Below are 19209 nucleotides of genomic sequence, written 5' to 3' on the forward strand. Positions count from 1 at the left end.
TCAGAGTCACTTTATCCCAAAGATCCTCAGTTTCTTCATCTGGAAAATGGGGCTAATAATGCCTACCTTTTCAGGGGTACCATACAAATGAAATGAAGGAACTTATATAGAATGACTGGTACTGAATAGGTTCTTGAAAAAAAGAAGGGATAGTTCCTACTTTTTGTTCAATTAAGCATTTTAATTTTTTCTAGTTCAGGAAAATGAGAAAATAAAGCTTCATTTCATATTCAAATTGATCCCCAAGGTATTTTTCTTTTTAAAATACTTTATGGTTCAAAAAGAGAATAACTATCTGAATCTTCTGTCTAGGTTCAGTTTGAAGTTGTCCATTCTGATTTGGGGTTCCTGATTTCGCAAATGCTCCCAAACCAATGAAAGAATTGTTATGCACATATCCCTAATATATTTATACATATTAATAAATTATACAAATTTACTATTGTCCAACTGTTTGTAAATTGTTAGTAAAGTTTAGTTTTTCTCTTTTATTTAAGTGAAAATAAAGGAAACAGAGGTTCTATTTTTTACCTGTACCCAATGTGCTATCTTTAGACATGACTGCCTTAAATTATTCACTCCTAAGCCTTAAGTCTTTTAAGACCATTTGCCAACTGTCATCAGGGACACCTGGGTATCTGGACATTTCCCACCACCCCAAGTGAACTTCAGCATGGAAACAAGCCTAGGAATATGCAAGCACATAGCCTATGGCTTCTCAGTCTCACAACGAGAGTGGGTGAGGCCAGGGAGGTTGTAGTTAAAGGCAGTTTTACCTTTTTGTTTCGGGACTTTTCTCACAGTCATTGCAGCCTGCCTCTTCTGATTTTCAGAAATTTCAAAGCCTATAACATAAAAATACATGATTTTGTTATGAGAAACATAGACCTTTCTTAAATGTATAAATTAGTACAACTTTTCTGGAAGAGTAATTTTGCCAAGATATATCAAAAGTCTTGAAAAGCAAAAAAAGGAAAGTGGTCAGAAACTTGGACAAAGACTTACAACAATGCATTTCAATGTATAGAGGGGCAAAAAAGTGAGATCATGAGTTAAGAGGCTGTTAAATGAAGAATGGTTGAATAAAATATGGTGTAAAGTGGGAAGATATTTCACAACCAAAAGCAAAAACACAAAGAAAAGGAAAAAAATGAGTCAAAGATAAATGATTACAACAGAAAATGTATATAGACTTAATGAAACTTTCAGAAGGAGAAAAAAAATTGAATGGCAAACAGTAATTAATGAAATAACCAAAATGTCTGTGCAAGTTCTTTGCGAATTTTTTAATTGAGTTACTTGGTTTTTGGCTAATTGAGTTGTAGGAGTTCCTTATATATTTTGGAAATTATCAGATATATGGTTTGCAAATATTTTCTCTCATTTAATAGGTTGCCTTTTTGTTCTGTTGTTTCTTTCCTTTGCTGTGCATAAGCTTTTTCATTTTATGTAGTCCCACTTGTCTATTTTTGCTTTGCTGTCCATGTTTTTGGTGTCATATCCAAGAAATCATTGCCAAAGACCAATGTCAAGAAGTATTTCTCCAATGTTTTCTTCTAGGATTTTTGCAGTCTCCAGTCATATGTTTATGTCTTCAGTTCACTTTGAACTGATTTTCATGTATGGTATAAGGTAGGAGTTCAATTTCATTCTTTTGTATGTGGATATCCAGTTTTCACAACACCATTCATTGAAGAAACTATCCTTTCCCAATTGTGTATTCTTGGGACCCTTGTTGAAGATATGTTGAATATATACGTGTAGGTTTATTTCTGAGCTCCCTATCCTATTCCATTGGTCTATATGTCTGTCTTTATGCCAGCACCATACTGTTTTAATTACTGTAGCTTTGTAATATATTTAGAATCAGGAATTGTGATGCCTCCAGCTTTGTTCTTCTTTCTTATGGGTGTATTTTGGATCCCCATGAATTTCAGGATTGTCCTTTTTTTCCGTTTCTGTAAAAAATGTCATAGGATCACATTGAGTCTATAGATGGCTTTCAGTAAAATGGATATTTTATCAACGTTGTCTTCTGTTCCATGAACACAGAATATCTTTCTATTTATTTGTGTCTTCTTTAATTTCTTTCAGCAATATTTTGTAGTTTTCTGTGTACCAGTCTTTTACCTCCTTGGTTAAGTTTATTCCTAAGTATTGTATTCTTTCTGATGCAACTGTAAACGGGATTGTTTGCTTAATTTCTTTTTCAGAGAGTTTGTTGTTAGTGTATAGAAACACAACTTTTTTGTGTGTTGACTTTGTATCCTACTAATTTACTGAATTCATTTATTAGATGTAAGAGCTTTTTGTGGAGTCTTTAGGGTTTTCTATACATAAGATGATGTCATCTGCAAACAGGAATAATTTTACTTCTTCCTTCCTGATTTGGAGGCATTAATTAATTAATTAAGCCTAATTGCTCTGGCTAGGACTTCCACTACTATGTTGACTAGAAGTGTTGAAAGTGGGCATCCTTCTTGTTCCTGATCTTAGAGAAAAAGCTTTCAGCTTTCCCCCCTTAACTATTATGTTAGCTGTGAGCCTTCCATACATGGCCTTTATTATGTTGAGGTAAATTCCTTCTATACCTTTATAGTTTTTATCATAAAAGGGTGTTGAATTTTGTCAAATGATTTTTCTGCATCTATAAAGATGATTGTGTGATTTTTTTTCCTTTATTTTGTTAGTGTGGTGTATCACATTAATTGATTTACGTATGTTGAACAATCCTTGTATCCCAGGGATAAATCCCACTTGGTCATGGTGTATGATCCTTTTATTGTACTGTTGAATTTTGTTTACTAGTGTTTTATTGAGGATTTTCCCATGTATTTCGTTAGGGATATTGGCCTGCAGTTTACTTTTCTTGTAGTGGAAGGCTTAATGTTGTTAAATGCCCATTCAAACCCAAAGTCATCTACAGATTCAGTGCAATCCAATCAAAACCCCAATAGCATTTTTTACAGAAATAGAAAAATCAATCCTAGAATTCATGTGGAAACAGCAAAGACCCATAATAGCTAAAGCAATCTTGAGGGAGAAGAACAAAGCTGGAGGCATCATAATTCCTGTTTCAAAATATACTATGAAGCTACAGTAATTAAAACAGTATGGTACTGGCATAAAGACAGACATATAGACCAATCGAACAGGAGAGAGAGCCCAGAAGAAACCCACACATATACAGTCAACATATCTTTGACAAGGCTGCCAAGAGTACACAATGGGGAAAAGACAGTTTCCTCAACAAATGGTTCTGTGAAAACTGCATATCCACATGCAAAGGAATGAAATTGAACTTCTACCTTACACCATACATGAAAATCCATGCAAAGTGGACTGAAGACTTAAATGTATGACTTGAAACTGTAAAGCTCCTAGAAGAAAAGAGGGAAAAATCTTCTTGACATTGGTCTTGACAATGATGTCTTGGATATGATACCAAAAGCATAGGCAACAAAGCAGAAGTAGACAAATAGGACTACATCAAACTAAAATGTTTTAGCACAGCAAAGGAAAGAAACAACAGATTAAAAAGGCAATCTATGGAATGGGAGAAAATATTTGCAAACCATATATCTGATAAGGGGTTAATTTCCAAAATATATAAGAAACTTCTATACTCAATAGCAAAAAAACAAATAACTTGATTAAAAATAATGGGCAAAGGACTTGCATAGACATGTCCTCAAAGAAGTCATATAAATGGCCAACAGGTATATAAAAGGACATCACTAATCATCAGGGAAATGCAAATCTAAACCATAATAAAATATCACTTCACTCCTGTTTAGAGAGCTATTATCAAAGAAACAAAAGATAATAAGTATTGGCAGGAATGTAGAGAAACTGGAACCACAGTAAACTGTTGGGAATTAAAATGATTTAGTCATTATGGAAAATATTATGGAGGTTCCTCATAAAATTAAAAATAGAACTAACATATGATCCAGTAATCCCACTTCTTGGTATATATCCAAAATAACTGAAATCAGGATCTTGAAGAGATATCAGTACTCTTAGCTTCATTGCAGCATTATTCCCAATAGCCATGATATGGAAACAATCTAAATGTCTGAGGATGGATAAAGGGATAAAGAAAATGTGGTATGTATTTTTGTATACACACACACACACACACACACACACACACACACACACACACACACTGGAATATTATTCAGCCCTAAAAAGGAAGGGAATTCTGCCATATGTGACAACACGGATGAATCTGGAGGACATTTGCTAATTAAAATAATGCAGTCACAGAAGGACAAATCTTGTATTTGTATGAATATGAGGTATCTAAACTAGTCAAACTCATAGATACAGAGAGCAGAATGGTGATTCTAGAGGCTGGAAGGAGGGAAAAATGGGGAGCTGCTTCTCTATAGCTATAAAATTCCATTTACACAAGATATGAATAAGTCCTAGAGACTTGTTTACAACAATGAGCCTATGACTAACATTACTATATTGTGCCCTTAAAAATCTGTGAAAAGTATAGAGCTCATGGTAAGTGTTTTTGCCACTTAAAAAAAAACAAGAAAGGCTGAGGTCTCCCCCAAGAGAAGAAATTTTGCCTCACAGCTTCAGACTTACAAGCCCTATAGATGACAGCTTTGGCCTATGCCCATGAGTTCAAGCCTGCCCATGACCTTTGATTCCTGACTGCCTGGAGTTGCTTAGCCAGGCTTCACAATCACATAAGGCAATTCCTTATAATAAATCTCTTAAAAGTAATACATCTCCTATTGGTTATGCTTCTCTTGTTGAACCCTGACTGATACAAGGAGTAATATTAGATTCTGTATTCTTCAACTGGAGAGTTACTTATGATAAATTATGTTTGAAAAAGCAAGTTACAAAGTAATATGTATAGTATAATATAATTTTTCTAAATAAAAATAAAGTCTTATGTGTATATATGTTTATATGAGCTTAAGATTAGTACAGAAAGAGGCACACCGAACTAATACTGATTATCTCACACAGCTTAGGAGCAACAGAGAAGGGAAAAGAATGCTAAACTTTATTACATTTCCATATGTGTTTAAACAGTTATTATGACCATGCATTTATTTTATAATTAAAAAATAAAAAACATAAAAATTATGGTAAATCCATATGACAGCCATAAAAAATAATGATTAAAATAGTAAATGATTTAGAGAAATGCTAATGATATAATTTTTAGTGAAAAATAAGGACATAAAATTATATCTATCCATCAAGAAGTGGCAGAAGTTGAAGGAGACAGATATAAAGATTCAGCCACCCTAGTTTTTATTTATTTATTTATTTTTAAGACACACAGAAAAAAAAAGATGGGAAGGAAATATATCAAAATGTTTACAAAAGTTATCTCTGGGTAGTATGTTCATGTGTGATTTTTAGTTTTTTTCTTGTATTTTTTGTTTCTTTCCCCAAAATTGCTTACAATGAAAATGATTTACTGTTATAATCAGACCAAAAACCTTAATATTTTTAAAAAGATGAACATAAGCTGTCAGGAAGTAACTTCTGGAAGCTCTTCTATTGTGTGGGAACCAGAGGGAATGGTATGAATCTTCAAGTTGATCTAGGGTTTGCAGAAAGCACACTAAGGCAATTCCTCTAATAGCACTAACAACCTAGGCAGGGTCAGAGGTTGCTGGCGCCTGCCATTGGGAGAAGCAGCCAGTACCATTTCTGTAATGATTCCACATTATGTCCCAAAGCAATGCCCATAGGCTGAAAGCAAATTGACACCAATGGGACTTAAAGTGAATTATCAATATGCACTCTACCCTAAACCTGAGAAGACTAGGATAAGACTAAGCAGTGTCTTTCTGATTATCCTTCCTTTCCTCTGGACCATTTCCATCGCTAACACTTCAGATAGGAGAATACATTTGCACCAGGACTCAAATGGTAGGCCCATTTTTCTAGAGGCAGTTTCTACCAACTTGAACATACAGATGTTTTAAGGTATAATTCTCCTCCCTTATAAGTGAGTCAAAAACAGAAACTCCTGTGTCTTCTCATGAAATTTCAGAGCCTGGCTGTTTGGTATTTTTATGCCAGAAAGGCAGGACCATGAGTAAGAGACCAGATAGTAATTTGTAAACCACAAAGCTAAAGCCTAAATCCCACAGTTGGAAAGCAGCATAAAAAGTATCTCTACCAGCTATATTCCCTTTGGAAAGGAAAACAACTTATTTCAAGCCAAAGAGTATAGTTTAGTATGATTCTAAATCGTGCAAGTGGTCATGGTTTTAGACCCTGTTATATTTTCTATAATTTACTTTAAAATACTTTCATAAAGAGTGCATGATATATACATGCACATTAATTTTAATCTATACTCTAGGGGCATTTAGTTAACATCTAAAATGCCCTAATCAGGAATATACACTCAAGAGGAGCAGTTCAGTCACCTTAATGCAGGAGGCCTAATTAGCATAATACATGTTAAAAATGAATTTTTACTGATAAAAAAAGAATGCCGTGCAAGATGTGCCCTGGCCACAAAAGTCTTACAGGCATTTTAGCCCTCACAAGAACTGGGTATAAGAATCCAGTGAACCCTATAGCCTATACATACCCTTCAGAAGGAAGCCTGAAGTTTAAGATTGAAAATGGGTACTATATTTTGGCCCTTGTCAGAGGATTTTGTCACTAGACTCTGACTAGGAACTTAGCTGAATCCTATATGTTACCAAATCTGCCTCGACTAACCTAACCTTTTTACAGAAGATGCTGTTATGTATCTAAGGACAGGGTTGGGACTTCATTGAAATTACAGAACAGGCTGTATGACTGCTTTTGTGTTTGTTTGCTAATAAATTTTTGTATGTTTGGGAGAATCGAGCCTGAGGTTTTATTTCAGTGTAATAATCTTATCTAGTAATGAGAATGTAGGGGAGACCAACCTCTATCACTTAACCCTGACTAATAGAAACTATTGGTATCTACCAAAAATAACCTAATAATAGGGGACCACCAAAGTGGATTAGGTTAGTTTGCAACAAAAATCTTCTCTTTGCCTCTGAAAAAATGAAAATGAATTTAACTCACTGTGTTCTTCATAGCCATATTCTTCTTTCTCCTCTCAGGTCACTTACCGATTTTTTCATCTTCCTGTACCATTTTCCTCTCTTCTCTGAAAGCCCTGAGCCAGCGTATCTTCTCCTCCAACTTCTTGGCAAAGAATAGGTGTATCTCCTCAGTTTCCTTGTTATGAAGCTTGAAGGCGTTTTTCATGCTGACATTAAAGTCATCATCTCTGCCATCTTCAATGTCAACTACCTCATATTTATCCATATCAATGCGGCCTTTGTAGTATAGGATGTCTCTCCGGATCAGGTCCTAGGTAGGAAGAAAGAGAAGGCTTTTTGTTGAAGGTATGTGGAGAGTGGGTACCAGGAGACTTGGCACATGGGCGTAGCAGGATGCTAACATTGCCATTGTTCTGGAGTATCAATGAGGGGTGGTTTGGTCTAAATTTGGGCAGGTTAGCTTAGTGTATGACACTAATAGTTGGTTAACTAGATGCTCTTAGAGAAAGCCTCTGGCCTACATCCATAGACTTTGTCTCAGACTTCAGCCTCAATCCATGTATGTGTTTGCAAGACTGCTGATGGGAAGTAGGAAGCAGTAAGCCACACAAGCACAGTTAGCAAGGGCTTTTCCTCTTCCAAAATATTTGCAAGCCTTCCAGAAGTATGAAATGAACTGGTTGGTTGCCTGCAGTATATTCAGGAATCCAAGCAAGCCAATGAGACTTGCATATCAGAGGGGAGATGAGTGATAATAGTAGCTAGGTGGCCACAGGCTGCTGGCCAGGAAAGATTACTTAGGGAAGGTTGAACATTTAGCACCCTGGGGAGTTTTGGAGAAGGCCTAGTCTAGCAGGAGAAATGGGGGGAAAGTGAATAAAGAGCTTCATATATTGACATGGATGAATCTCACAAATCTTATTCTGTGAGAAAAATAAAAGTTGTAGTTGGATACAAATAGTATATTGCCTATCTGTTATGAGTTTTGTTTTGTTCTTGGGTACACAGAATTGAATCCCAATTCTCAGTCCATGAGACACTCATCATTGCTCAATGCATAGTGCTCTTATTTCTCTATTTATTTACTTACTTACTTACTTTTAATGATGTATTAAGTTTTGGTGAACCCACTGCTCATTCCAAAAGCTACGACGCCAAGGCAACCTCCATATTGAATCACATGCTCATCATTCCCCTGGTTTCTTTTCTATATAGTTTTATCTCATCTATATCTATTCCATTTATATAAGGTTTAAAAACATACAAAATAATGCCATCTAATATTTAGGGATACATACATATGTACAATAATTATGTAAAAATATACAACAATGATACATGCCAAATTCAAGAGAGTACAGAGAGGAGAATGGGTACAAGTGAGAAAGAAGGGAAAGGAAGGGAAGAAAAGAGGGAGAGGAGAAAGACTGTGTTTGTAATGATTTATTTCTTAAGTTGGATAGTAAGTGCTCATTATATTGTTTTTATATCTTTTTGAATATCAAGAATTTCATAAGTTAAAAAAAGAAAAACAGAGGGGTGGATGAAATGACCTGTGGGTCTGTGGAATGTAAGGTTTGATAAGTAACTGTCTCACAATGGTCTTTCAGCCCCTCGCCCTCTCAGCACTGCCCTCAGTTTCCCTTGAGAGCACACCTACTGCTGCATGTGATGTGGCTGAGTCTGTCTAAGGAGGGCCCCAGTGAGCCCTGCTCTGACAGATGTCTTCTACTAGTAGCAGGGGCCCTTTCTGGCCAACTCTCCCTCCTCTCTGCTTATATTTGGCCTTCTAGACTATCTGATAGAGTCAGAAATGTTCATTAATTTTTATTACCATTACATGGTCTGGTTAAACTATTCCCATTTTACTGAATTGTCTGACATGCCTCACAGTTCACAGCTGCAGGCTACCTGCAAAGGATTTGCCTTTGGCCACTCACATTCCCAGTCCTAACTCTTCACACTGCATGGTAAACTGGGCTTTTCTGTAGGGCTGGGGAAGGTTGTCTTTAAGGATTCCCAGCATAGCTCTATCAATCTCAAAGCCCCAGGCTGGGAAATACAGGTGTTGATAAATTGCTTTGCAAAAAATAACAATCATGGTGTTCTTTTTCCTTCCATAGTGATTATGCATATAAATAGGCTTTCGAGTACAGATGGGCTCTGATCTGTTGGGTAACCTTGGCATCAAGTTTATAGGAGAGAGATAAGTCTGCTGTATGGAGTGGGACAACGTAGCTCCAAGCTTGTTTCAGAGCCTGGATTCCTTTCACCATGCTCAAAGTGGACAAGCTCAGTCCTGCCAAAAGGATGTGGTGGCGCCCATGCACTGACTTCCATAGTCCCCAGGAACACTTTGTGAAACATATGCATAAAAAGTAGGCCCTGTCAGGCTAATCTAACTACAAAAGCAGAACAAGCTGAGGAGAATGGATCAATGTAATCTACTTTGATCTTGTAAAGTCTTGAAACCTGCCTTACAATACATAATACAAATACACACAGACCTGGACCACACAGCTAATAGGTGGGTGTCCACCTGGCTTGAACATGGGCAGGCTCAACCTCCCTCTATTCCTAACTTCAGCCTGCAGCTTCCTTTCCCTCTGAGTTGGTATGTCATAATCATTGTTAGCCTTCAAAATCTTTACTAGTTTCCAAAAATGGAAAGAATGTATATGATCTTGGAGCTAAATTAAAAGCATCAACTGAATCTCCTATTGTTTCTTTAGGTATTTATCGATAATAAGGAAAGAGAGAGAATTCTGTCTTTGTGGCACGGGAGCAGGGCTAGAGGGATGTGTCATTAAAATTCTCCCTTTGCCTGCTCTTTCTGGCTCCCCAGAGCGTTGAATGTGAGTTTTCAGGCATCAGATTAGTCATAAAACCAAGTGTAGGAATGTGATAGGAATGATTAAGAATGACCCACTGTTCAGAAAATCTAACCAGAAAGGGTAGCTAAGGCCACCAAGCAGCATGGAATGGCATAAATAACATGAGTTAGAGCCTAAAGTTCTGAGTTTGAATCCTAGCTGCTTAACCTACTAGCTATGTTGTACTGGGCAAATGAATTAACCTCACTGAGCCTCGATTTCCTCAACTATAAAACTGGGAGAGTCATTCTCACCTTGTAAAATTGTAAAGCTCAAATCTAAACATGCAGTTTCCAGGTCATGAGGCCAGCCTTGTCTGATAAACATGGTGCTGAGCTTTCTTTCTTCTAGATCAGTGTTTCATAGCTCTTTAAAACTCCTTTTGATAAATCTAAAAATCCCACTGCCTCCTTTAGTTCATTTAAACTTTCAAAATAAGTTAAATATTGTGACTGAAAAGAAAACAAAGCAAAAGTAATTCTGAATATTTTAAAATTTTCATAGCTACCCCACTGTCTCTGGAAATTCCATATACCCTTTCAGGGTAGGGGTGGTGGTAGTGGTGGGTGGCAAATACTGTTTGCCACTCACTCACCAAAATCACAGATCTATACTTAGGTTCACACTAATATCCCCTCCCTGCCCCCAAAGAAGTCTCCTATTCCAATCCTTCCAGCCTTCAAGATCAAAGTCATACATTCTTCTTCCTCAAAGCAGCCTTCCCTGATTGCACCATCCAGCTCAAGTTACTATGGTTTTCCTTTTCTGAATGCTAGCACTGACTATGAAGACCCTTATACAATTGGCACTCAGTTACCACACTAGTGAATTTGCATTAGTTGTGTTTTACAGCTTTTAATTTTGTCCGTCCATTCAGGCTGTGCCCAGCACTGAGCCTTCCTTGGTCTTTCCTCACTTAGGAGTTATCCAGGGAAGGACAGCTGATAAAGCCTCAGAGGCTTTTCTGCTCAGCTTCTACACATAACAAGGGGGCAAAGCCCTCCTGAGCCCTAGTTGCCTGTGGTACTATTGGGACCAGAATGCCCACATGCCAATTGTTAATGGTGGTCTGAGTGCTTTCAAAGGGACATGGTGAATAGGTGCTCACCACAGATGCTATTTGGGTCATCACAAGTTCTCTGCCTAAATGGGATTGTTTCTAATAGGATGGCAGCCTTCCTCCTTTTCCTTTCCACTCATCCAAGTTGGAGGAGATTAAGGGAGCTAGTGCTTCTCTAGTAGGGCCCTGGCAGTCTGCAGCCAAGCACTCTGGCCCTGGGCCTGGCCCTAGCCATAGCCCCAGAAAGGAGTCCACCCCCGTCCCTCACATTACATGACTGAAACAGCTGGGAGTTGTTTGAATTTGGCATCACTGGGTATTCATGGGGTTTAATAAAACACTGCAGGACATTTTGTACAAATGACAGATGCTACAATCTGGAGAATGCAACTCTTCAGGATTGCAGCCTGCCTCACTTGCTTGTCAGTAAGGTTCTCCCTAGCTCTTTAGAGGGGGCCCTGGCTGCTCACACCTAGCCTGACAATCTGGTTTTATCTCAGGTACTAGGGAAGGCACATGGTGCTGGGACTGGATTTGTCTTTATAATTATTGTATTCCAGCATCTACAGTACATACTTAATAATAACAAAATAATAACAACAACAATGGCAACAGTGAACACTTAACCAACATACATTATGCGCCAGACACTATTCTAAATGCTTTGCATTTCCCCCAGCTTTACTGAGGTATAATTGACAAAATTGTATATATTTAAGGAGTAATATGTGATGTTTTGATATATGTATGCATTATGAAATGATCACCACAATCAAGCTAATTAACATATCCATCATCTCACATAGTTACCTTTTTTTTTGTGATGAGAACACTTCAGATCTATTTTCTTAGCAAATTTCAATTATACAATACAGTGTTGCTAACTATAGTCACCATTTGTACATTAGCTCTCCAGAAGTTATTTGTCCTACATAACTGAAAGTTCTTACCCTTTGATCAACATCTCCCCATTTCTCCCACCCCCATGAGCCCCTGGCAACCACCATTCTACTCTCTACCTTTATGAGTTGGCCTCTTTTAGATTCCATATATAAGTGAGATAATATGGTATTTGTCTTTCTCTGTCTTATTTTACTTAGCATAGTGTCCTCCAGGTTCATCCATGTTGTTGGATATGGCAGGCTTTCCTTAGTTTTTTTGTTTGTTTGTTTGTTTTTAACTTTTGGGTTTATTTATTTATTTATTTATTTATTTATTTATTTATGGCTGTGTTGGGTCTTCGTTTCTGTGCGAGGGCTTTCTCTAGTTGCGGCAAGTGGGGGCCACTCTTCATCGCGGTGCGCAGGCCTCTCATTATCACGGCCTCTCTTGTTGTGGAGCACAGGCTCCAGATGCGCAGGCTCAGTAATTGTGGCTCACAGGCCTAGCTGCTCCGCGGCATGTGGGATCTTCCCAGACCAGGGCTTGAACCCGTGTCCCCTGCATTGGCAGGCAGATTCTCAACCACTGCACCACCAAGGAAGCCCCTTTCCTTAGTTTTTAATGCTGAATAATATTACATTGTGTGTGTGTGTGTGTGTGTGTGTATGACGTTTTCTTTATGTGTTCATCCCTTGCCAACTACACTTTGCATTTATTAACTTAAATCATCCTCACAACAATCCTACAAGTTAGGTACTGGTATAACCCCATTTTACGAGGAACTGTGGACATAGAGCAGTTAAGAAACTTGCCGTGGAATAAAAGCTACCATCTATGGCACTGCTGGGCTTTGAGACTAGGCTATCTGGCTCTAAAAATCTGTGCTTGTTTTAACCACTGTGTATACTGCCTCCCAATAAAAATGTGCTGAATGAATGATTAGTAACACTGCATATACAGTAATCAATGGCTAATATTTGTGAAGCATTTACTGTGTGCCAGGCACTGCAACTGTATTGTCTCATTTACCCCTCACAACCTCCCTTCCATGTAGATACTATTATGGTTCCCATTTTGCAAATGAGGGGATAATAAAAGGCACAGAGAATTTGTTCAAGGTCACACAACTGATGGGAAAACGGAAATTGGTGGCCTCTTGTCTGGCCCTAGAACCCATGCTCTTGACATTATACTTTACTGCTTCCCACTACTTCAGGTGATTCTCCTCAAAGCCTCCGGAGATGAATTCTGTCATCAGCCTGATTTGACACTGATAAAAATAAGGAGTTAAAGAACTGGCCCAAGGTTAGACAAATTAGTAAGAGACAGTAGAGTCTAGGACTCAGGTGTTCTGGTTTTAAACCCCCTGGTTTTAAAGCAGAAATCTTCTTTCTGTCTATTCCGTCTCTGATGCTACTGGTGCATTCCTGAGTTGTCCCGAATGGCTCCTTCTCCAAGTCTGGCCCTTTAGTGCACGAAGAAATGGTCCAAATGCAGAAAGTTCCATGAATAGAAGAAATCCTCTCTCCAGCATCTTTATACTCTGTTTAGTTCTGATTCTCCCAGAATATGGTGAAAGTGACATAAATACTGAGCAGTTATGACACAGGGGACAACAGAGCATGTCCAGACTGGCACAATTGATGATAAATGGGGAAAAGGCTGTTAGGGGCAACTGCAGGGTTGTAGGAATATTGGCGGATGATTGATTGAAGAGAGGTAAGAGGGGCTCTCCTCTCCTCCCCAGTAAAAAGTGAAAGGGAAGAAATGAAAAAAGAGATAAATTCCCCAAAGCAACAAAGTAATTTTCAATATAATCATCGCAGGAGGAAAATAACAAAATACATTATTAACCAAAATAGCAGGGCAATAAGATGCAGGGGAGCAGAGACGTTATGGACACCATAAAGGACAAGAAGAAAGAGAAAAAAGAGTCTTATCAGATTTTTCAAAAGAAAAGTGACAAACAAAGAGGGAAGCAGCAAAAATTAAAGAAGGGATCACATAATTAGAAGCCACTGGTGTCATTTCACACCTACTATAATGGCCACTTAAAAAGTATCTTCAGAGCTTCCCTGGTGGTGCAGTGGTTGAGAATCTGCCTGCCAATGCAAGGGACACGGGTTCGAGCCCTGGTCTGGGAAGATCCCACATGCCACGGAGCAACTGGGCCCGTGAGCCACAACTACTGAGCCTGCGCGTCTGGAGCCTGTGCTCCGCAACGGGAGAGGCCGCGATGGTGAGAGGCCTGCGCACCACGATGAAGAGTGGCCCCCACTTGCCGCAACTAGAGAAAGCCCTTGCACAGAAACAAAGACCCAACACAGCCAAAAATAAATATAAAAATAAATTAAAAAAAAAAAGACCTAAAGAAGAAATACATGGCGAATATCTTAAAAAAAAAAGTATCTTCATATATATATTCACACACATACATGCACACTCTGAAACAAGCTACAAGTTCTTCAAGCTGTTCTAATTGGTGCATGCAATCCCAACTTCCAATGTGCAAAATGGGGAAGTTTTTGCTTAACTTGTTGGGAATTAAGAGAATCTTAAGACTGGATGAGAACTTAGTAACTGGGCCAAATGATCTCAGGGATCAGATGGGTCTATCAATCTCTCTTATACTATTTCTGGCAGGAAACCATCTAGCACATTTGGGGGTACATCTAGTGACAGAGACCTCGCTATCTTACAAGGCTGCTTAGTTCTTTATTGGGGTGGGAGAAGACTAAGATTAACAAGTACCCACTAGGTGTCAGGCCCTCTATCAGGCATTTTACATGCATTGACTTCATTTAATCTTCACAACAATCCTGTAGAGTAGTTATTATCTTCATTTTACAGATGATAAAGTGAAGGTGGAGAAAATGAAGTCATTTGCTTGAAATCATGTAGTTAGTGAGTACTGGAACTAATGAGCACAAAATTGTCTGACCATAAATTTTATGCTTTTTCTACCACTCCACATTGCACCTATCTGCAAGGAAACTGTGGGAAAATCTGAAGTGCCAGGCTGAAATCCTGATATCCTCTGTCTAGTGCAACCCTCTCATCAACTAGTCTAGTTACTGGCAAGATAGAAGATGGATTTTATGCAACATGACCTGCTCTTAGGAAACCAATGGAGAGTCCCTGTCACTGTACCTCCTTTTAAATGTTCACAACTCTTTAATAATCTATTATAGGAGGGACCGTCAAGATGGCAGAGGAGTAAGACGTGGAGATCACCTTCCTTCCCACAAATACATCAAAAATACACCTACATGTGGAACAACTCCTACAGAACACCTACTGAATGCTGGCAAGAGACCTCAGACTTCCCAAAAGGCAAGGAACTCTTAAGGTACCTGGGTAGGGCAAAAGAAAAAAGAAAAAAACAGATACAAAAGAATAGGGATGGGACCTGCACCTCTGGGAAGGAGCTTGAAGGAGGAAAAGTTTCCACACACTAGGAAGTCATTTCACTGGCTGAGATGGGAGGTGGGTGGGGGGGAAGCTTCAGAGCCATGGAGGAGAGTGCAGCAACAGGGGAGCAGAGGGCAAAGTGGAGAGATTCCCACACAGAGGATCACTGCCGACCAGCACTTACTAGCATGAGAGGCTTGTCTGCTCGCCCGCCAGGGTGGGTGGGGGCTGGGAGCTGAGGCTTGGGCTTTGGAGGTCAGACCCAAGAGAGAGGACTGTGGTTGGCTGCATGAACACAGCCTGAAGGGGGTTGGTGCTCCACAACTACCCAGGAGGGAGTCCGGGAAAAAGTCTGGAACTGCCTAAGATGCAAGGGAACATTGTTTTGGGGTGAGCAAGAGGAGGGGATTCAGAGCACCACCTAAACCAGCTCCAGAGAAGGGCACGAGCCACGGTTATCAGCTCGGACACCAGAGAGGGGCATGAAACGCTAAGGCTGCTGCTGTAGCCACCAAGAAGCCTGTGTGCGAGCACAGGTCACTATCCACACTTCCCCTCCAGGGAGCCTGGGCAGCCCGCCACTGCCAGGTTCCGGGATCCAGAGAAAACTTCCCCAGGGGAACACACAGCGCATATCAGGCTGTTGCCATGTCACACCAGCCTCTGATGCCGCAGGCTTGCCCCGCATTCCGTACCCCTCCCTCCCCTGGCCTGAGTGAGCCAGAGCTCCCTAATAAGCTGCTACTTTAACCCCGTCCTGGCTGGGTCGGGAACAGACGGCCTCAGGTGACCTATGCTCAGAGGCGGGCTAAATCCAAAGCTGAACCCCAGGAGCTGTGCAAACAAAGAAGAGAAAGGGAAATCTACCCCAGCAGCCTCAGAAGCAGCAGATTAAATCTCCACAATCACCTTCATGTACCCTGCATCTGTGGAATACCTGAATAGACAATGAATCATCCAAAAATTGAGGTGGTGGACTTTGGGAGCAACTGTAGACTTGGGGTTTGCTTTCTGCATCTAATTTGTTTCTGGTTTTATGTTTATTTTAGGTTAGTATTTAGAGCTAATTATCATTGGTAGATTTGTTTATTGATTTGGTTGCTCTCTTCCTTTTTTTGTATATATATATTTTTCCTTTTTCCCTTTTTGTGAGTGTATATGTGGATGCTTCTTTGTGTGATTTTGTCTGTATAGCTTTGCTTTTACCATTTGTCCTAGGGTTCTGTCTGTTGGTTTTTTTTTTTTTGTATAGTTTTTAACACTTGTTATCATTGACGGATTTGTTTTTTGGTTTGCTTGTTCTCTTCTTTCTTTCTTCTTTTTTATTAATTTTTAAAAATAATATTACTTTTTTATTTTATAACTATATTTTATTCTATTTGTTTCTTTCTTTCTTTCTTCTTTATTTCTCCCTTTCCTTCTGAGCCGAGTGGCTGACAGGGTCTTGGTGCTCGGGCTGGGTGTCAGGCCTGAGCCTCTGAGGTGGGAGAGATGAGTTCAGGACACTGGCCCACCAGAGAACTTCCAGCCCCATGTAATATAAAAAAGTGAAAGTTTTCACAGAGATCTCCATCTCAACACTAAGACCCAGCTCCACTCAAAAACCAGCAAGTTACAGTGCTGGACACTCTATGCCAAACAACTAGCAAGACAGGAACACAACCCCACTCATTAGCAGAGGGGCTTCCTAAAATCATAATAAGGTCACAGACACCAAAAAACACACCACCGGACGTGGTCCTGCCCACCAGAAAGACAAGATCCAGTCTCACCCACCAGAAGACAGGCACCAGTCCCCTCCACCAGGAATCCTACACAACCCACTCAACCAACCTTACTCACTGAGGGCAGACACCAAAAACAACAGGAACTACGAAACTGCAGCCTGCAAAAAAGAGACCCCAAACACAATAAGTTAAGAAAAATGAGAAGACAGAGAAATACACAGCAGATGAAGGAGCAAGGTAAAAACCCACCAGACCAAACAAATGAAGAGGAAATAGGCAGTCTACCTGAAAAAGAATTCAGAGTAATGATAGTAAAGATAATCCAAAATCTTGGAAATAGAATGGAGAAAATACAAGAAACGTTTAACAAAGACCTAGAAGAACTAAAGAGCAAACAAACAATGATGAACAACACAATAAATGAAATTAAAAATTCTCTAGAAGGAATGAATAGCAGAATAATTGAGGTAGAAGAACGGATAAGTGACCTGGAAGATAAAAGAGTAGAAATAACTACTGCAGAGCAGAATAAAGAAAAAAGAATGAAAAGAATTGAGGACAGACTCAGAGACTTCTGGGACAACATTATCACACCAACTTTCATATTACAGGGGTCTCAGAAGAAGAAGAGAAAAAGAACGGGACTGAGAAAATATTTGAAGAGATTATAGTTGAAAACTTCCCTAATATGGGAAAGGAAATAGTCAATCAAGTCCAGGAAGCACATAGAGTCCCATACAGGATAAATCCAAGAAGAAACACGGCAAGACACATATTAATCAAACTATCAAAAATTAAATACAAAGAAAAAATATTAAAAGCAGCAAGGGAAAAACACAAATAACATATAAGGGAATCCCCATAAGGTTAACAGCTGATGTTTCAGCAGAAACTCTGCAAGCCAGAAGGGAGTGGCAGGACATATTTAAAGTCATGAAAGGGAAAAACCTACAATCAAGATTACTCTACCCAGCAAGGATCTCATTCAGATTCGATGGAGAAATTAAAACCTTTACAGACAAGCAAAAGCTAAGAGAGTTCAGCACCACCAAACCAGCTTTACAACAAATGCTAAAGGAACTTCTCTAGGCAGGAAACACAAGAGAAGGAAAAGACCTACAATAACAAAACCAAAACCAAAACAATTAAGAAAATGGTAATAGGAAGATGCATATCGATAACTACCTTAAATATAAAAGGATTAAATGCTCCAATGAAAAGACATAGAGTGGATGAATGGATACAAAACAAGACTCGAATATATGCTGTCTACAAGACACCCACTTCAGCCCTAGGGACACATACAGTCTGAAAGTGAGGGGATGGAAAAAATATTCCATGCAAATGCAAATCAAAACAAAGCTGAAGTAGCAATTCTCATATAAGACAAAATAGACTTTAAAATAAAGACTATTAGAAGAAAGAAAGAAGGACACTACATAATGATCAAGGGATTAATCCAAGAAGATATAACAATTGTAAATACCTATGTAGCAAACATAGGAGCACCTCAATACATAAGGCAAATGCTAACAGTCTTAAAAACAGAAAGCGATAGTAACACAATTGTAGTGAGGGACTTTAACACCCCACTTTCACCAATGGACAGATCATCCAAAATGAAAATAAATAAGGAAACACAGCTTTAAATGATAGATTAAACAAGATGGACTTAAATGATATTTATAGGACATTCCATCCAAAAACAACAAAACACACTTTCTTCTCAAGTGCTCATGGAACATTCTCCAGGATACATCATATCGTGGGTCACAAATCAAGCCTTGATAAATTTCAGAATGCTGAAATCATATCAAGTATCTTTTCCAACCACAACGTTATGAGACTAGATATCAATTACAGGAAAAAATCTGTAAAAAATACAAACACATGGAGGCTAAACAATACACTACTAAATAACCAAGAGATCACTGAAGAAATCAAAGAGGAAATCAAAAAATACTTAGGAAAAAATGACAATGAAAACACGATGACCCAAAACTTTTGGGATGCAGCAAAAGCAGTTCTAAGAAGGAAGTTTATAGCAATATAATCCTACCTCAGGAAACAAGAAAAAAATCCTCAACAAAACACAAGCAAACAGAATCCAACAGCACATTAAAGGGAACATACACCATGATCAAAGGGGTTCATCCCAGGAATGAAAGGATTCTTCAATATATGCAAATCAATCAATGTGATACACAATATTA

General features: G+C 38.8%; 1 protein-coding gene across 1 annotated transcript in view; it reads right to left on the reverse strand.

The window, feature by feature from the left end:
- ARHGEF9 (Cdc42 guanine nucleotide exchange factor 9) overlaps positions 1–19209 on the reverse strand; it is a 176299-nt gene that overhangs the window by 15932 nt on the left and 141158 nt on the right. Inside the window, exons 5-6 of the mRNA XM_036839278.1 lie at positions 7110–7353; positions 777–845 (exon numbers count right to left, since the gene is read on the reverse strand). Of these exons, the coding sequence (XP_036695173.1) occupies positions 777–845; positions 7110–7353 (313 nt within the window). The remainder of the gene's footprint in view (positions 1–776; positions 846–7109; positions 7354–19209) is intronic.

This window comes from Balaenoptera musculus, chromosome X, assembly GCF_009873245.2.
Source record: "Balaenoptera musculus isolate JJ_BM4_2016_0621 chromosome X, mBalMus1.pri.v3, whole genome shotgun sequence".
Taxonomy (NCBI): Eukaryota; Metazoa; Chordata; class Mammalia; order Artiodactyla; family Balaenopteridae; genus Balaenoptera; species Balaenoptera musculus.